Below are 18,773 nucleotides of genomic sequence, written 5' to 3'. Positions count from 1 at the left end.
CACGAAGGTGAAACCTGTCCGAACACATACATACACATACACACACACACACACACACACACGCACACACGAAGTGGGAGAGGTGAGCTCATCCATCAGAGACACTGTAGTTAGAAGCATATTTTCATTTGGCTTCAGTTATCAGAGTGTTTTTAGTGTGAATTATTCAGATATGTGTCGCCCTTTTTTTCCTACTTGACCCAGAGGCTGGAGAAATGCTAACATATATAATGCTTTCTACATTCCAGGCATGTCTTAAGAGCTTTACCTTCTCCATCCTCCTAACCATTTTTTAACAGAAGATAAAACTGACTTAAAGGAGGGTAAGTAACTTGCCCAGGTAATGCAGCCGGTAAATGAAGCAGCAAGGATTAAACCCAGACGTTCTGACTCGAGTATCTCTCTTAAAAAAAAAAAAAAAAAAAAAAAAAATTTTTTTTTACCCGAAACCGGTTTTGCTCAGTGGATTGTGCGTCAGCCTGTGAACTGAAAGGCCACAGGTTCCATTCCGATCAAGGCCATGTACCTTGGTTGCGGGCACATCCCCAGTAGCGGGTGTGCAAAAGGAGGTAGCTGATCGATGTTTCTCACTTCGAGAGAGGGGAGAGAGAAACATTAATCCGCTGCCTCCTGCACACTCCCCACTGGAGACGTGCCCGCAACCAAGGTACATGCCCTTGACGGGAATCGAACCTGGGACCTTTCAGTCCGCAGGCCGATGCTCTATCCACCGAGCCAAACCCAAACCGGTTTTGGCATCAAGTATCTATCTCTTAACACAGCAACAAAATAGGCGGGTAAGGCCAAACAAGGCTAAAGCCGGCCACACTGGAGCGTCGGATGGTGAAACTTACTGGGCGGCTGAAGGCCAATGAACTGAGATCGCGGTTCCTCCGCCTGTAAAATAGAGATAGCGACGCTACAAGTCGGGTGCAAAGAAGGAGCGCGATCGATGTGCTTCCAACGGCAGGCGTGGGTTTGCACACGGGTGCTCAGGCTTAGGAACACGGGAACTCATTCCCACCAATCGGTACTCGGGGCTAGGAGCGGCGAAGAGAGGCCCCGCCCCAAGGCCCCGCCCCCTCGAGGCCCCGCCCCCGCGCGCGGCAGGTGGGGCCCGCAGATGCCCTGTGCGCATGCGGAGACTGCCGTCCGCTCCCACCTCTAGCCCAGGCCGCGCGTAGCTGCTGTTTCCCAGCGGACGATTCGTGAGGCGGCCCCCAGCGCGGCGTCCCTTTGTTCTCCCTTCCGCGGGGCCTGGCCGGCCTCCCGTAGGGTGTAGAGCGTAGTCCATTTCTCGTCTACCTGCCCGACGTTCCGTACAAGTGTACCTGCGGTGGGGCCCAATACTTTTGCTGTCGAAAGTGCCGGCCCCCGCGCCGGCGTCCGCTGCAGCCGGGTGGGAAGGCTCAAGATGGCGTGCCTGTTGGAGACCCCAATCCGCATGAGCGTCCTCTCGGTGAGTGGCCCGCCGCCGCCGCCGCCGCCGCCGCCAGCCTGGGAGCTCGGGCCCGGCGCGCAGCATTCACCCCCCAATGCCGTACGCCTCTGGAGCACCACCCCCTGGGGTCACCCCCCGAATCTGCTCTGCGCGGGGCAGGGAGGGAGGGAGGGGAGGCGGGTGTGCTGGACGGAGCCCAGGCCGAGCCGGAGCCGTCTCCGACTCCCGGAGCTCCCACCGGTGCAGGTTCTCGGGTTGGCGTCCAGCGGGCGGGTCGGGTGGTTGGTTGGGCGGACCGGCGCGGCTTGGGATCTGCCAGCGCTTCCCGGAGCGGCGCCGCCTCTCCCTCCGGGGCCGCCGGGGGCTCTGCCCTGGGGCGCGGGGCGTGCGGGGGGCGCGGGGAGGAGCACCCCTTTTTCCCCCCACGGCTTAGGCCAACAGAGGTGCGGGCTTCTCGTTCTCCGCACACCCCAGGTCTGTGTGGCTTCTGTCGCGTCCCGGCACCCGGGGCACTTCTTGGCCATGGCCATGGGGTTTCCTATCAGTTGCAACGTCTGGTGTGTGAGTTACTTAAGCCCCTTCTCTCTACTCTGGAGGTTGCAACCCAGAGTCTAAAGGAACTTAGCTTGTGCCTGGCATTTTTTTTTTTTTTCCTTTAAGGGGCACTCAGATCTAGAAAAAGAAGGACGATCCAGTTTTCCTATTATTGAAAGAAAGGAACATATTGGCATGCCTGGAAGTAATACCTGGTGGTGGTGGTGGTGGTTTTAAGCTTCAACAAAACAGGGCTTTCCTTGTGTTGCTCGAGAGAGATCGAGGGCCAGAGGTGAAAGTTACTGCTGGGCGATACCTTCAAAGGGTTTTGCAACAAATTAGATCCGTCTCATTCTGAACGGTCCGTTTATCGATAGTCCCATTTGCTGTCTCTGGAGACGAGCCGGTGTATACCATGGTTGGCGATCTTTTAGGCTTGCGGTGGAAGTCAGTCTGAGATGGAGAGAGAGGGTAGTTGGATTATGGATGACTTTGTCAGGTTCCTGAAGTCTGTGACTCTTAACCGGTTTCTTTTCTCTTCCCCGAACTTCTCTCTCTCTCTCTCTCTCTCTCTCTCTCACACACACACACACACACACACACACACACACACACGCTCAGCTCTCCCGAAGCACCTGGTCCTGGGACATTTGCTTATGATTCAGGCTTAGAGCATTTTGGCGTGCTGCAACCTTGATCATTTAATTGGGGCTGTCTTCAAGTTTCTCTCCCCTGATCCATTTTAATAGTCCTTTTTCTTATTTTTAATCTGCACCTGGGAAATACTGTTTGCCTAAGTATTGAATCAGATTTAGCCCAGGACTCCACCGTTGACCAGAATATCCAGGAAATGTTTTGTGGGAGAGCAGGCCAACGACTTTCCCTTCATGTTTTTAAGAATGTATGTGTCTACACTGTTCTCAGTTCCCTTTTATTATCTCATTTATCTTTCATTGCATCCGAACACTTATTTACATTTGTACACTGCCAATGTGTAGAGTGCATACAGTTGAAATTTTTTTATTTCACTCCCTCAATAAATAGTTTCTGATTAATTTTATTCAAAACCTTCTTGAAGAATGTTCCCTACTTCTTGTGGGGATTTTCTTAAGTCTTACTCTCACTGAGAGCTTTTTTTATTTTCACAGTCTCAAAGTCTGGTTTCTCTGGCTCAGTAGTTTGCTGTCGAAAGTGCCACCTTCCCCTCCCCCCGCACTTTCTTAGCGCCTTGGGAAATAAGATCTTTGGATAAATGAAGTCTTAAGCTGTCTAAACTCACTGATTATACTCAAGTGAAGACTGTTCCTTTCAAAGTACTACCTAGAACACCACCTTTTGAAATACAAAGTGCAGGTGGAGCAGGACATATTAATCAGAAAGTATCTTTAAAATAAATGACTCCCTTAATAGACTACTTATTCTGCACTTGTAATATATACTTGAGAGAATGCAAGGATGAGAGCAAACATGCCCTTAGGGAGTTCAGTCTGAATGACTCTATAGCTTGATAAACATAATTCAAGCAAGGGGCAAATCAAATGGTTTTAAAGGACTTTTATTAAGGCCTTTTTTTTACCTTCTCCCTTTGAGAGATCTTATTCACTCTAGTAACCTTAACTGTAATCAGCTCATACCATATACCTTGCCAGCCTTGATTTTTCTCCATCTGGTCTCACATCTTTAATTGTGTGGATGTTACCCATCACTTCCAAATAAGCACATTCCATCCCCTAAGACCATGGTCGGCAAACTGCGGCTCTCAAACCACATTCGGCTCTTTGACTCCTTGAGTGTGGCTCTTCCACAAAATACCACAGCCTGGGCAAGTCTGTTTTGAAGAAGTGGCATTAGAAGAGGTTTAAGTTTAAAAAATTTGTCTCTCAAAAGAAATTTCAATCGTCATACTGTCGATATTTGGCTCTGTTCACTAATGAGTTTGCCGACCACTGCCCTAAGACTTGGTCGTGATTTCCCATTTCTATTAATGATACTTTCTTTAACTGATCACTCACTATAAACCCCTTGAATTATCTTGGACTCTTTCCCCTTTTATACTCCTCTATCTAATTAGTTCTTAAGTTTTGATAGCTCTTTATTCTTAGTGTTTCTCACATCTGTCTGTTCCCTTTCATTTTGTGCCTGCATTACTACAGTGTTCTTTCAAATATTTTTACTGTCTCTATTGTCTTATTCTTTCAGTTCAAGTTCATTCTCCACATTAAGTTTTCTATAAAACACATTAGACATGCCACATCCCTGCTTCAATTTTATATGTATACTAGTAGATAGATAGATAGTAGATATCAGAGAGAATGGGAGAGGGAGAGAGACAGAAACTTCAATGATGAGAGAGAATCATTGATCGGCTGCCTCCTGCACACCCACACTGGGGACCAAGCCCACAACCTGGGCATATGCCCTGACCAGGAATTGAACCATAACTTCCTGGTTCGTAAGTCAGCATTCAACCACTGAGCCGTGTTAGCCGGGCTTTATTGGGTTTTTATTGCCGAAGGGCTGACCTTTCATTTTCAGCTTTGGGTATAAGATTGTTTATCCTTCTACGTGAACTTTCTATGCCATATAAACTGGCTTTCTCAAGTTGAAGTGATCTAGGGTTCTTCTAAACCCCAGTAACTAATTGTCTGCCTGATTGTTTGTACATATGAATTATAGCTTTGTATAGATTTATTCATGTGATATACTTTTAGCTTTTGTCATTTCCCAGGCATGGTTGTTGGGTTTGGGAATACAGTGGTGAGTTACACAGATCCGTTACTGCCCTTTTGGAGATTTTAATCTAATGGGGGAAATACAATAGTTATCAAGTCATCACACACAGTTCTTGGTGAATGGCTGTTAGTGTTATGGATGAAAGATACAGGGCACTGGTACAAGCATGTAGTAGGGAAATCTGATCTAATGTGGAGGGCCGTGAGGAGGGCTAGTCAGGGTCTCCTTGAAGAAATGACAATGAGCTGAGTTCAGAGATGGGTAAGAACAAACTAGAAAAATAGAAGAACCTTCCAGGCAAAGGGAACTGCCTTTGCAGAAACCCCGTGCCTTTAATAATTATTCTATCTTGTCCTCTTAGTAAATTAGTTTCTTTTTCTTAATCCCAGTACTGTTTACAATACCATCTTGCATATACTAGGTACTCAATAAATGTTTGAACTATTTGTTTGGGGGCATTGAACAAACTCTTTAGCTCTTTCTAGGCTGCACCATGATCACCCATAACACTCTTTGGTTTTCACTTAGCATTATATCACCCTTTTCAACAAATTTATAAATTCTCTCATGTTTTACAAACTTTTGGATGATTTAACATTGTGTTTTTTAAAACTTTATTTTGAAATAATTATGTATTCACGGTAAATGGCAAAGATAGCACAGAGAGATTCCTGTATACAGATTACCCAGTTTCCCCCATTGGTTACATTTAGCCAGGAAATTGATATTGGTCTGTGTACGGGTCTTTACCATTTTATCACATGGGTATACTTGTGTAATCACCACCACAGTCAAGATACGGAATTAGTCTTATAATCACAGAGATCTGCTAGTAGTCACACCTCTTTGTAGTCACACCTACCTACTCCTTCTTCCCCACTATCTAACCCCTGGCAACTAGTAGTTTCTTTATGTCTTTAACTTTGTCGTTTTTTATAATGTTACATAAATGGTGTCATAAATGGTGTCCTATGGTATGTGACTTTTGAGATTGGCTTTGTCACTCAACACAGTACCCTTGAGATCTGTCCAAGTTGTTGTGTGTATCAATAGTTTGTTCCTTTTTATTGCTAAGTAGTACTTCTTAGTATGGATGTATCATGATTTGTTTAATCATTCACCTGTAAGACCTTTGCAGAATAAACTTTGATAATTTTTTTTCTTTTGTAATGTAAGTGCCTCACTTACGCTTTTATTGCTGAGATGTCCACTTCAAGGATTCCTATCTACTTGTATATATATAAAAGGCTAATATACAGAGTGTCCCCTTGGTAGTGCTACTGGGAGTTCCATCTGGAGTTCGATCGCTCACTGTGATGTGCACTGACCACCAGGGGGCGGTGCAGAATGACGCCAGCAGCCAGGGAAGGGTGGCTCCTGCCGGCAGCTGAAAAGCCCTGATCAGCCCTGCTCACCAGCCAGGCCTAGGTACCCTACCCATGCACAAATTTCATGTACTGGGCCTCTAGTTTCCAATAAACATTGTTAGCTGCAGGGCTAGATAAAGAGACACGTTCCTCCACTGGGTGCCTTTATTTTAGACATTTTAGTTGATCTCAATAACCAAACCTTTGAGTTGCTTGTTTTTACTCTTTCCAAGTTTTAAATTCAGTTTTTGTATTTTAAATTCATGAATAAAGAGTGAGCCAATGAAACTCTAGGCTCCCAGCCTCAGCTCCAATAAAAGCAGAACCCCAGACCCATGTGCATGTGTGCCTCCCACCCCCCATCTCATGACCTTGCAAGCAATGAAACTTTATTTTGTTTTCTGTTGGTTATTGCTGATGGCATCTTGCAACCATAATAAGACATAACTTTTGGTATCCCTGAGATAAATGTCCAAGAGTGCAATTGCTACATTGTATGATTTAGTTCTGAAAGAAACCAACAAACTTTTGTAGAGTGGCTCTACCGTTTTATATTCCCACCCATAATGTCTGAGAGATCAGTTTCTCTGCACTCTCACCAGCATTTGATATTGTCATTAATTTTAATAAAATGTGTTTTTATTGACTTTAGAGAAAGGAAGGGAGAGGTTTAGAAACATTGATCAGCTGCCTCCTATATGCCCCCTACTGGGAATTGAGCTCACAACCCAGGTTCGAACCTTGTCTTCTAGGTGCCTGGGTGGGAGCTCAGCCAACTGAGCCATCCAGCTAGCTCTTTAAAGATATGTAGTGATATCTTCTCATGGCCTTCATTCACATTTCCGTAATGATTAGTAGTGTAAAAGTATCTTTATTATTTATTTGCCTTCCATGTTTTATTAAAATGTGTATTAAATATTTCAGTGAAATATTTCTTTGTGTCCTTTTGCCCACTTTCTAATTGGACTGTTTTTTTGCCTGCTGAGTTTTGAAATTTCTCCATATATTCTAGGTATGAGTCCTTTCTCAGGTGCTTTGTAAATATTTTCTCCCAGCCTGTTACTTATCTTTTTATCCTCTTAACTATAGGTTAAAAGTGGATTTTTATCTCAACCTCACACGTCATACAAAAAGTAATTCAAAATGGATCATAGATTTAATTGTAAAACAAAATAAAACTTTTAGGGAAAATAAAACAACAGAAAATCTGCAAAACCTTGGGCTTGGTGAAGAATTCTTAGACATAATACCAAAGGCATGACCTATTCTTTTTTTAATTGATAACTGGACTTAAAATGAAAACGTAATCTTTGTGAAAGACCCTGTTAAGAAGATGATTGTATTTTACTTTGATTACTTTGTAATTACTTGAGCGAGGCAAGGTAATGAAATGCTTGTGAAGCGCAGTGTAGGCTAGTATGGACAGCTGAGGCACTTATTAATTTTAATTGCCTTCTTTACTATTATGCCTTTTTAACAAGCAGCTATTAGAACTGTATAGTGTATTCCAACTCTGGATATTCCTTAATTTTGTTCTGTTCTTGATGACTATAAGTATTTTGTTGGACGCAAGGTGCATATTGATTTTTTCTTTACGTGGGCAACTGACAATAGTTAGAAAAGAGTTTTCTGTGAAGTTTTAAGCCAACTTTGGCCTCTCTTGGTTTTTATTTTATTTTAAATATGTTTTTGTTGATTTCAGAGAGGAGGAAGGGAGAGGGAGAGATAGAAACATCAATGATGAGAGAGAATTATGGATCACTGCCTCCTGCACGCCCCACACCCGGGATCGAGCCCGCTACCCAGGCATGTGGCCCAACTGGGAATTAATTGCACTGTGATCTCTCTATGATAGGCTGATGCTCAATCACTGAGCCACCGTGGCCTGCCCATCTATTGGTTTTTATTAATACATGCTAAGTAAAATATGGTCAGCATATTTTAAAGTCTGCCATTAGTTTACTCTACAAAACACCAAAAAGCACAGGGTACATATACATATGCATATGCATATACATATACATATACATATACATACACATACACATATCTGGAGATGGCCCTAAAATAAATGAGTTAGCATGAACTTCCTAATCTTTACTGGCAATGTGTGAAGAATGGGGGATGCTCATTGTGTTTCCAGACATTCTGCTGTCTGTTTGAAGAAAGAATGCCACCTGAATTTAGACGATAAGTGCTCAAGACGTCTTTTAAGTTTTACCAAGAATTAGAATCATTTTCATATTGGATTCCTTTTATTCCACTTGGAGATCTAGCTTTCCTATTCTCTTCATTCTCAATAATTTTTAAAATATTTTTTTATTGATTTCAGAGAGGAAGGAAGAGGGAGAGAGAGAAGGATCAGTGATGCGGGAGAATCATTGAAAGGCTGCATTTTGCACTCCCCCTACTGGGGATCGAGCAACCCAGGCATATGCCCTTGCCCAGAATCGAACCGTAGACCCTTTAGTCCACAGGCCAATGCTCTATCCACTTAGCCAAGCCATTAAGAATTTTAAAATAGCCGAAACCGGTTGGCTCAGTGGTGGAGCGTTGGTCTGCGGACTGAAGGGTCCCGGGTTCGATTCCGGTCAGGGGCATGTACCTTGGTTGCTGGCACATCCCCAGTAGGGGGTGTGCAAGAGGCAGCCAATTGATGATTCTCTCTCATCGATGTTTCTAACTCTATTTCTCTCTCTTCCTCTCTGTAAAAAATCAATAAAATATATTTTTTTTAAAGAATTTTAAAATAGTGCTAGAGATCATGAATTTCAGTGATTTTGAGTTAGCTTTTTTATTCCTGATTTGGCGGTAATTTTGCAGTGTCATCTGTCACTTTGGCTTTTGGGTAAAGATATGGAATTATTGACAAACTTGCTTTCTGTAAGTTGGAGAACAGCTGCCTTTACTGGACAGTTTTACTATGATCCTTGGGACCATTTACATAGGAATGAAAGGTATTTCAAATTAAGATAATTTTGCAGAAACAGCCCCCACTTGTCCCTGATAAAAGAAAATTGTTTTGACTTTATTCCATAAAATCAGAAGAATAAAGAGTTAGCTTTATTCTCTGGTATATTCATAATACAGTTATTGGGAGAGGGGGAATGATGAGACTGGCATGGTTTCTATTAAAATTGAAAAGTTGGGAGCGTTTCTAACCACTGGAAGAGTTTCTAACCTTAGGATCAATTAATATTAGGAAGTCTTTTTATATATATATTGTATATAAATAAACCTTTTTAAAAATATATTTTATTGATTTTTTACAAAGAGGAAGAGAGAGGGATAGAGAGTTGAATGGCAGCTACCCAGGGCCGCCAGAGGCTCAGGTGACCAGGGCTGGCTGAGGCTTGCCCTGCCGGCAGTGGCAGCAGCAGAGATGTGATGGAGGCATCGCCTTCCCCTGATCGCCAGGTTGTCTCCCACCCCTGAGGGCTCCTGGACTGTGAGAGGGGGCAAGCTGTGCTGAGGGACCCCCCTCCAGTGCATGAATTTTTCATACACTGGGCCTCTAGTGGTATTATAATAGAAAAGCTAATGTACCAATTGCTGGGAGTGGTGGGCTAACTCTGAGTCCAGCACCATGGATAGTTCCAAGCCAATTGTGTTTATTGCCTCTAAAAATCTGAAGCAAATAAGGCCTTTTAAAATCTGGAGACAGTGATCCTGTCTGGGCAATATACTTCTGAGGTATACCATGAAAGATGATATCCAGGATCTCTTAAATCATTGCATGATTGCAATCTTGAATAATTTAAACTATATTTATGGTCCAGGACAACACCACACCCATGTCTGAATAGCCTCACTCTGTCATTCAGGATCGGGAAGTAGGCATTTGAATGCATCCTAGTGGATTTTCTGAAGTAGCTTATCATTTTTGGAGGCATTTCAATGAACCCCAGCCAACCCAGAGAATATCTCAATCTTTGTAAAACTCTTCACAAACATTGTCACTCTTATGCCCCAGAGATGGTTCTTGCTCTCTTTGACATCCAGATTATGATGTTTTGCACCATACATCCTTACTTAATTTATTTACTCTGTCTGGAGGGATGCCTCCTTGGTCCTCAGTCTTCAAACCTTTCTGTCTACATTGGAGAGTGAATAAATAGAATTTAATGGTAAGGGGGAGCTTTAGAGGTTATCTATATATATCTAGATACCGCCGGGACCGGTTTGGCTCAGTGGCTAGAGCGTCAGCCTGTGGACTGAAGGGTCCTGGGTTCGATTCCGGTCAAGGGAATGTACCTTGGTTGTGGGCACATCCCCGGTTGGGGGGGGCGTGCAAGAGGCAGCTGATCGATGATTCTCTCTCATCGATGTTTCTGACTCTCTATCCGTCTTTATTCCTCTCTGTAAAAAATAAATAAATAAATTATATATATATATATATATATAGAGAGAGAGAGAGAGAGAGATAAAGATAAAGAGATATATATAGTTCTTTGTGATTTGTACCATACTTTAAAAGGATGAACCACTGCAGCACTTGATTAGAAAGAAGCATGAAGAAAGAAAAAAAGAAAGAAGCATGAATATAAATTGCTTTCAGTTCTTGTGACCACCAAAGCATGTTTATAATAATGGGCAATATTGTGCCAGGACTACATTAATATTTTATTACTTTAAACACTCACTACAGAAAAAGTAAAGGCTATTCTTCATGTCCCTTTTAATCTAATTGTGCATAGTTTTTCTATTATGAAAAAAACTAGAGGTCTGATGCACGAATTTGTGCATGGGTGGGGTCCAGCCAGCCCACCCTTATGGGGGCCGATTGGGTCGGGCTGGTGAGGGGAAGGGGTCACAGGCAGTTAGCTGGCTGGCTGCAGTGTGCATCATAGCGACAGGTTGTTTCAGTCATTCTGGTGTTCCGGTCACTTGGCTTTTTTATGTATAGATTCCCTTTTGTGTGAGTGTAAAATTATGGAATCTTTGCCTGGAAGAAACCTGCAGGTCATCTCTAGTTCATTCTTGTCTTTCTTTTTCAACAGGGAAAACAGAACCAGAGAGGTTGACTTGCCTGTTGTCCTATTCAAGAGTCAGTCAGATTTCCAAACACCTAAATTAAAAAAAAAAAATGTGTGCACGGACTTACATTTGAGAATTTTATTTTCAAACTTTATGAGCACTAATTTACTATTTATTTTAAAATATGTTCTCTTAACAAGCCTGATTTTCAGCCTTAATTATTTATTGCTTCTTACCCAAGAATATTAAGTTTAAAATTTATATTTAAGAATTTTCATGATTGTGTTTGTGAAATTAAAGCAGATTATACTCCGGGCATCTTGGTTGTCATAGGTATATTACATTCTGTACTGGTGGGGCCCAGCCAACTGTGAGATACCATTTTATAAATTTTCCAAAGTTGCTACAGGCTGTAGAAAAGCAGACTTTTGATTAATCTGAGGGAGGAAAGGTGCTTTGAACCTATAGAAACACCAAAGAATGAATGCATGATTTTAAAAAATTAAGGATAAAAATAGTTGCAAAAATGCTATGTGATTGGTCTGAAAAAATTGAATGAAAATCCTAATGGGGTCAGAAGTTTACCAGAATACAAGAAGGAAAAGAAAATTTAAAAAAAAACACACCAAAATCTTGGGTTTTAAGTAGTACTTGCATTTTGTTCTAATTTTTCCTCTTTTTGTAGGTCAGGGGAATTTTGGAGTATACTGGAAAGCCATGATAGCTGTCTGAAAGGGAAAAGTCCTTCTTTGTTGATTATATTAATCCTGTTTGTATTGTTCAGGAAGGATGTAGATATTTTCCTTCAAAATCAGGAAAGAATTGTGTAGCAATACTTTTGGTTAATAGTGCAATAAGCCTTCTGGCAGAGAAATATTACATATCACCAAAACTCTTCAAAGCAACACGAGGTAGCAGTCAGTATTTAGGATTTTGTGAGTTTAACTATCTCACCAGAAACAAAGAGGACATATGATTAGAAATTAAGACACAATTTAGGAAAATGCTGATATCAAAGTATTGATTTCTGATATGCTGGATTGTGGCAACTCTCAGCTCTATAGGGCCAGATACAAAGGTATCAAGTGTCCCTGGGCTTTAAAATGAATAATTGTGAATTTGGCATCTCAGAAAAATTTCAAAGTATCCAAAGGAAGCATTTGGGGGAAGAGGGGAAGGGACTGTTTTGGAGACAGTAGAAAAATCAAATTTTGGGCATGGGAAAGGGTTTCTGGAGCTGCCAGGTAACTGGAGCATTAGCTATTTTAGTTAGTGGTTCCCAACTGTACCAATCTTAACACACTCTTCTTATAACATTTTTTGTAGTACCAGCTAGTTTTTTCTGAAGTGAAACTCATAGATAAGTTAACTATCCTCGCATTGTAACTTTTTAAGAATTTACATAGTCCCCCAGTTGTGTTAAGTAAGAAAAAGCAGGAAACTAATATATACCATATAAGTAAATACTCAGTTGCTACTATTCTAGAAAGAAGTAATAAAGTAGTGATATATAGAGGGATGGGGTCTTTGTTAATTACCTAGAACAGTGCCCACATAGCTGTTTAAATATTTTTTGACTGACTGAATTAAACAGTACAACTTCAACTTGTTTTATATTTCTAGGTGCATACTATTTCATTACCAGTACCAACTTGCATTTCTCAAACACAGCACATTGCTTCAGAATTTTCTTTTGCATGTGTTGTGCTCTTCACCTGCCAAATTAATCCTGCTTCCCCCCCCCCCTCTATTCCCCTCTTCCCCTTTTCACCTGGCAAATTAATACTATTCTTTCAAATTACTCATCCACTCTGCTTAGACATTACTTTGCATTCCGCCTCTAATTTCAGTACTTCAGTTAATTGTATCTTTGAGTTTCTAACTGTACCCACTTTTATGGTTACACTTATCATGTGTTTCAAGTTACATTTGTAACTTTCTTACATATCTGCTCCTTTTCTGTGCTGTGAATGCCTTGAGAGTAAGGGACTCTATCTTATCTCTCTATTACAAGGACCTAACATAACACTTGGTAAATTAAAGATATTCACATGTTCAATTTCAGCCTGAAATAGGTTTTAAACTAAATTTTTATAGAGTTCAAACATCCTGTTTTTTTGGTTGTATTTCTTTCATCTCTCCCTCAACCAAGATTTTCCCTAACAAACCTGAATGATAAATATTATGAACACTTTTCTCTTGAAGTTCCTAATAGTTTGTGGAATAAATGACATATTAAATTTTGATTGGCAGTTGCTAGTTTAAACTTGTGTTCCTTAGGGGTCACAGTTCCCCCTTGAAAAGTGTATTATAATATTTTAATTTCTAAATATCATATGAATTAATTGAGAAAATAGATAGGATAAACTTTGTAAACTCTAACATACTAAACAAGTGTCAGGTATTATAAAATTATTTATCTGTCTTTTTTTTTTCCCCACCCGAGAATTTTTTTAATTGATTTGAGAGAGAGAGAAGAAGGGGGTGAGAGGAAAGAGAGAAGAAAGATGTGAGAAACATCAATCAGTTGCCTTCTGTACCTGAGCAGGTATTCAACCTGCAATGTAGGTATGTGCCTGGACTCAGAATCGGACACACAACCTTTTGGTGTATGGGACAATGCTCCAACCAACCAAGCCATCAACTAGGGTAATTCCCTGTGAATTATTCATGAACATTGTTTCAGAAGTTCTCCCCTACCCCATTGCATTATCAATTTTTCTTCTCTATTAAAAAAAAAAATTAAAGCATGCTTTAATTCATTTAATCTTTAAAAAAAACAAAAAAAAAGCTCCTGACTCTTTCTTTTTCTAACCACTCTTCTATTTCCTCTCTTCCCTTTATTAATGAAACACCTTGAAAGAGCTGTCTGTATGTACTTTTTCTAATTCCTTTTTCCTGCTCTCTCTTAAACCCTCTCAAAGCAGGCTCTGGCCCCACCACTGTGCCCATACTGTTATTGTCAAGATTACTCATGCCTCCTGGTTCCTAAGTCCAGTGGTCAGATCATAGTTATCATCTTTCGCTACGCATCAGTAATGTTTGGCCTTTGTAATCGCTCCCTCTTTGAAATGTTCTCTCATTTGGCGTGGATTTCTTTCCACCATACTGGCTGCTTGTTCAGTGTCTAGAGTTCAGTCTGCAGGAGTTGCTTTATCTGTGGTCACTCCCTAATTGAACTCATCCCATTTATATACTGACAACTTCCTGATTTTGTATCTCCAGCCCACAGCTCTCTTCTAAACTCTAGACCTATCTATCCAACCACCAAATTGACATTCTTCTCACTTACATGTCTAATGAAATTCTCAAGTTTAACATGTCCCAAACTAAACCTTTGATCTTCTCACTCAGACCCGCAATCTTCCTCATCTCAGTAAGTAGCGACTCAATCTTTCTAGGTGCTCAGGCAAGATGCCTAGGTGTTATTCTTGGCTTCTCTCTTCTTTCACATTCCACCTCTAGTCTGACAGCATATCCAACTGGACTGTCGTTTCAACTTTAACATTAATCAGGAATCCACCTCCAAAACTTTTGCCCTAGTCCAGGATAGTATTATTTCTCTGAAATAATAGCATTCCTGATTATTGAAATAGACTCCTGCCTACTTTCCCTGCTTTTTGTCTTCTAACTCCCTCCACACATTTGTCTGTTTCTAAAACTACAACCAGAGAGGTCCTTTTAAAACAAGTTTAGATCATGTCTCTACTTTCTCAAAACTCGAATTGCTTTCCAACACATATCATAAAAATAAAAATTCTTATAATGACAAACAAAGCCCTATTCCAGTGATGTGCAGTGGAAAAACAATGCAAGCCACACACATAATTTTAAATTTTCTAGTAGCCCTGCTGAAAAGTAAGAAGAAAAGTGTAAGAAATTAATTTTAATATATCTTATTTAAACCAATATAGCAAAGTAGTACTTCAACATGTAATTGATGTGAGGAATTATTGGTGAAATTATTTTGCTTTTTTATAGCAAGTCTTCAAAACCTGATGTGTATTTTACACAATTTGGAAATGCATGTTTGGTATATAGGTTTCATAAAATTTATACTTGAAAAAGTAGATTGCATACCCAAGTAGTTCTAAACACTTTTAAAAGTTTTCTAATAACTGAACATAATGTTGGATTTGTGTTTGTTTTTTGGAACAATACACACCTAGTTTACATGAACTAAGATTGGAGGGAAGAGGATATATTTGCCTTCCTGGGTCTTAATTTGCCTCAACTAGAACTCCAGCTCCTTGCCCTCTAGTAGCCATCTGCTCGGCCACGTTGGCCTGGTCTTGAATCTAGCATGCAAGAAGACTGCTGATTTTGGCACTCTCTTTATTTTCATCATATTTCATCTGAATTTTCTTAGATCGTTTTTTGTTTAAAGTCTCTTCCTCCTCGGGAATCAGCTTGGCCCCCTTCTTGCAGCCCAGAGGCAGTGCATAGTCTGTACGGTGTTCTGTCAGTGAGTGCAATCAGTTCTTTACTAGGGGCATGCTGTGGACCAGTTTGTTGTTGATGCACTGTACACAGCAGCAGTATCTTTGAGCATACAATACTCCACGCCCCACGAGAAGTTGTCCATGTCCAGCCTCAAGGCACGGTACCTCTGCTTGCCTCCCCACACACATATTGTGTCTGCGGCATGGGCCAGTCTCAGTGTTGGCAGCAGTCTCAGTGTTGTCCCAGCTCATAGTTTTGCTTCTGTGATAGGGTTTTCTCTTGCCCCCAGTAGTGTAGCACTTATGCCAATTGTCCCTAGAGATGCCCATGGCTTGGTGCCACCTGGAAAGATCCTGTATTGGTTTTTAAATTTTAATTAATTACAGTTAAATTTTAAGTTCAATACCTAGCCATATTTCAAATGCTCATTAGCCATAGGAGTCTAGTGATGATTATGTTGGACAACATGTTCTTCACCATCTGGCCCCTCTTCTCTGACCTGTCTCCTCCGCTTTCTTCTTAGCTCGTTCCGCTCCAGCTGTAATGGCCTGTTGTTTGAGCACAGCAGACTCTTCCCATCTCAGAGCCTTTGAATGTGTTCTTCTCTTTGCCTAAAAAGCTTTGCTCCCGGATAGCTGCATGACTCACTCCTCTACCTTCTTCAGGTCTTTGCTCATACTATATCTCCTTCTCTTTTTTTCAAATTACAAGAGGAAGTTTACTTAGAAAGTTACAGCGGTAGTTAAAAGTGAGCTGGAGAAGAAATGGCCGTTGGAGACAGAGGAAGGGGAGAAGGAAGGCCCATATGTCACCTTAGAGAAGCTTTTCCACACCAACCTATTTAACCCTTTGCACTCCGCTGTCCCCTCTCAGGGGACATCGGAATTCTAGCATATCACTCGGATGTCCCCTCTCAGGGAAATTGAGTTAATTCAACGCACGTTTCTGCCGCAAAGTAGCGTCGAGTAGCTGGTAGCCAATATCCAGAATGGTTCGGAGTGCAAAGGGTTAATATCTGTACCAATTGCCTTCTCTCTCAAATTCTTATATCTCCAGGCTGTCTTTTGAAAGAAGAGAAAAGAGGGCTGGGAGGGAAGAGGTGACCTAAGGAAAGCAGTGAAATTAGGAATTGTTCTAAATAGACAAATGAATGAATATGTTACAGGCAAAAGCACCAAGTAAAATAAAAGTCAGTAAGTGACTATATCGCCTCAGCTTACTAAGACCTAGGCAGCTCAGAGGGGATTATTTTTGTCTACATGACTGACCTTACAGAGTGTAAGCTTCTTAAGTACAAGGCTTTGCCATAGCATTCTCTTCTGTCTTCTTTAGCACCTAGCATAGAACTTAAAACAAGAGCCTATCTGAGCTCTGCAGTTATGGTCACCTGTTGGTTAGCTCTTTGTGTTTTACATTCAGTGGTCACCGCTCTTACCCCCCCACCCCCCTTCCAGTGCCAGCTCCTGATATACCTGGTATATGGGTGTTGGCTTCACTTGCACCATTACTGTGATTATGACACTGATTCTTTCTTTCTTTGCCCATTCTTATGCACTCTTACTCGTTTTCCAAAACAACTCTAAGAAGTCTTCACTGATTCTCCTGGTTTATTAAGTCTCTCCTCAGTGCTGCCTTCATGTTTGTATTCAAATAGGGAATATAAAGTATGTAAACATGATTACAATAGAATATGTATTATTGAGGTCAGAGATGGTGCCTTACTAAATATTTTTTAAATCTTTAATTACTTCCTCAGTGCCTTACATATAGTAGCTACTCATAACAGTAAAGAAAATTGCTACTAATGGGAACATTTATGTTGTTTAACATACAGATCTTAAACTCAACTACCTTTTTAAAAACCACATGAAGAGGCAAGAGATGTAGAAGCTGTGGGAGAGTGTGTGGACAGGAGCTGTAAAATCAAAGATCAACTTTTAAAACTAGAGGCCTGGTGCATGGGATGTGCACTGGTGGGGGACGTGGCCTGCGGGGACAGGCCCACTGTGGGAGTCGCTCATTCCAGTCTGCCAAGTGGTGGTGGACCCGCCTTCTGAACACCTCTCCCCGGTCTGGCATGTTCTGTGGAGCTGGAGCACTTGCCTCTCTAGGGGACCCTGTCAGGGCTGGGCCCAGGGACAAGAGCACTGAGATGCGGTGGAGTAGGCCTCAGTCCCATGGCGGCCAGGAACCTGCCTCCCAGCCTCCGGGGTCAGCTCTGTGAGCCCGGCAGCGGCAGCGCTGTGTGGCCTAGTGGTGTCGTCCTGTGTTGAGCATCTGCCCCCAGTAGTCGGTGCACATCATATTAGCTGGTCAACCAATTGTTCTGGACATCTGCCATTTGGTCGCTGGGCTTTTATTATATAGGATAGGATATGTCTTTGTATTTATTTTAGAGGGAGAAGGAAAGAGAGAGAAACCGTGACATGAAAGAGAAACAGTGGTTGGCTGTGTCCTGCATGCCCACAACCTGGGCATATGCCCTTGACTGGAATCAAACCCTGGACTCTTCAATCTGCAGGTTGACACTCATTCCATTGAGTCAAACTATGTAGGGCTGTATGAGTTCTTTATATATTTTGGGTATCAATGCCCAATGTCAGAGCTGTTGTTTGCAAATATCATCTCCCATCCCATTGGTTGCCCTTTTGCTTTGTTGTTGGTTTATTTTGCCATGCAGAAGCTTTTTAGTATTATATGGTCCTGCCTTTACTTCCCCTTGCCTTTGGGGTCAAATCCAAATGTTCTCTACAACCCAGGTCCATAAGTTTAGTACCTATGTTTTCTTCTGTGGATTTTATTGTTTCAGATCTTATATTTAGCTCTTTGATCCATTTCAAATTCATTTTTGTACAAGGCGACAAACTATAATCTTGTTTCATTCTTTTGCATGTGGCTTTCCAATTCTTCCAGCATCATTAATTGAAGAGGCGTTCTTTTCTGCATTGTGTGTTTTTTGCTCCTTTATTAAAAATTGTTTGCCCAAATACCTATGCTTTTATTTCTGGGTTCTCAATTCTATTCCATTGGTTTATGTGTCTGTTCTTCTGCCAATACCTTGTTGTTTTGATTATTGTAACTCTGTAGTGTAATTTGAAGTCAGGTAATGTGATATACCTCTGGCTTCGTTCTTTATAAATGGAGTACATTTTAAAGTGGGCACTTGAGCTGCCTGTGAGTATATTTTGCTTGCAAGCTCATAATATGAAAATATGCTTTGATTTTTTTCTTTATTAACTGTATTGTCAGGAAAGTAGAATTTATATAGTTTTTCTTCA

General features: G+C 41.4%; 1 protein-coding gene across 4 annotated transcripts in view; it reads left to right on the top strand.

The window, feature by feature from the left end:
- The first annotated feature begins 1,147 nt into the window (after window positions 1-1,147).
- The window catches only part of ARMC8 (armadillo repeat containing 8), a 75,981-nt gene continuing 58,355 nt past the window's right edge, over window positions 1,148-18,773 (top strand). For 3 of the 4 annotated variants that reach the window (XM_084901774.1, XM_084901775.1, XM_084901772.1), the window contains exon 1: window positions 1,148-1,459. Coding sequence is in view for 2 of the 4 variants with exons in the window: in XM_084901772.1 (XP_084757898.1) it covers window positions 1,415-1,459 (45 nt within the window). In the remaining 2 variants the exon portion in view is untranslated. The remainder of the gene's footprint in view (window positions 1,460-18,773) is intronic. The other variant, XM_084901773.1, reaches the window with a different exon arrangement.

The sequence above is a fragment of the Pipistrellus hanaki genome, assembly GCF_964339955.1.
Source record: "Pipistrellus hanaki genome assembly, chromosome: 13".
Taxonomy (NCBI): Eukaryota; Metazoa; Chordata; class Mammalia; order Chiroptera; family Vespertilionidae; genus Pipistrellus; species Pipistrellus hanaki.
This window is presented reverse-complemented; position numbering and strand designations above follow the sequence as displayed.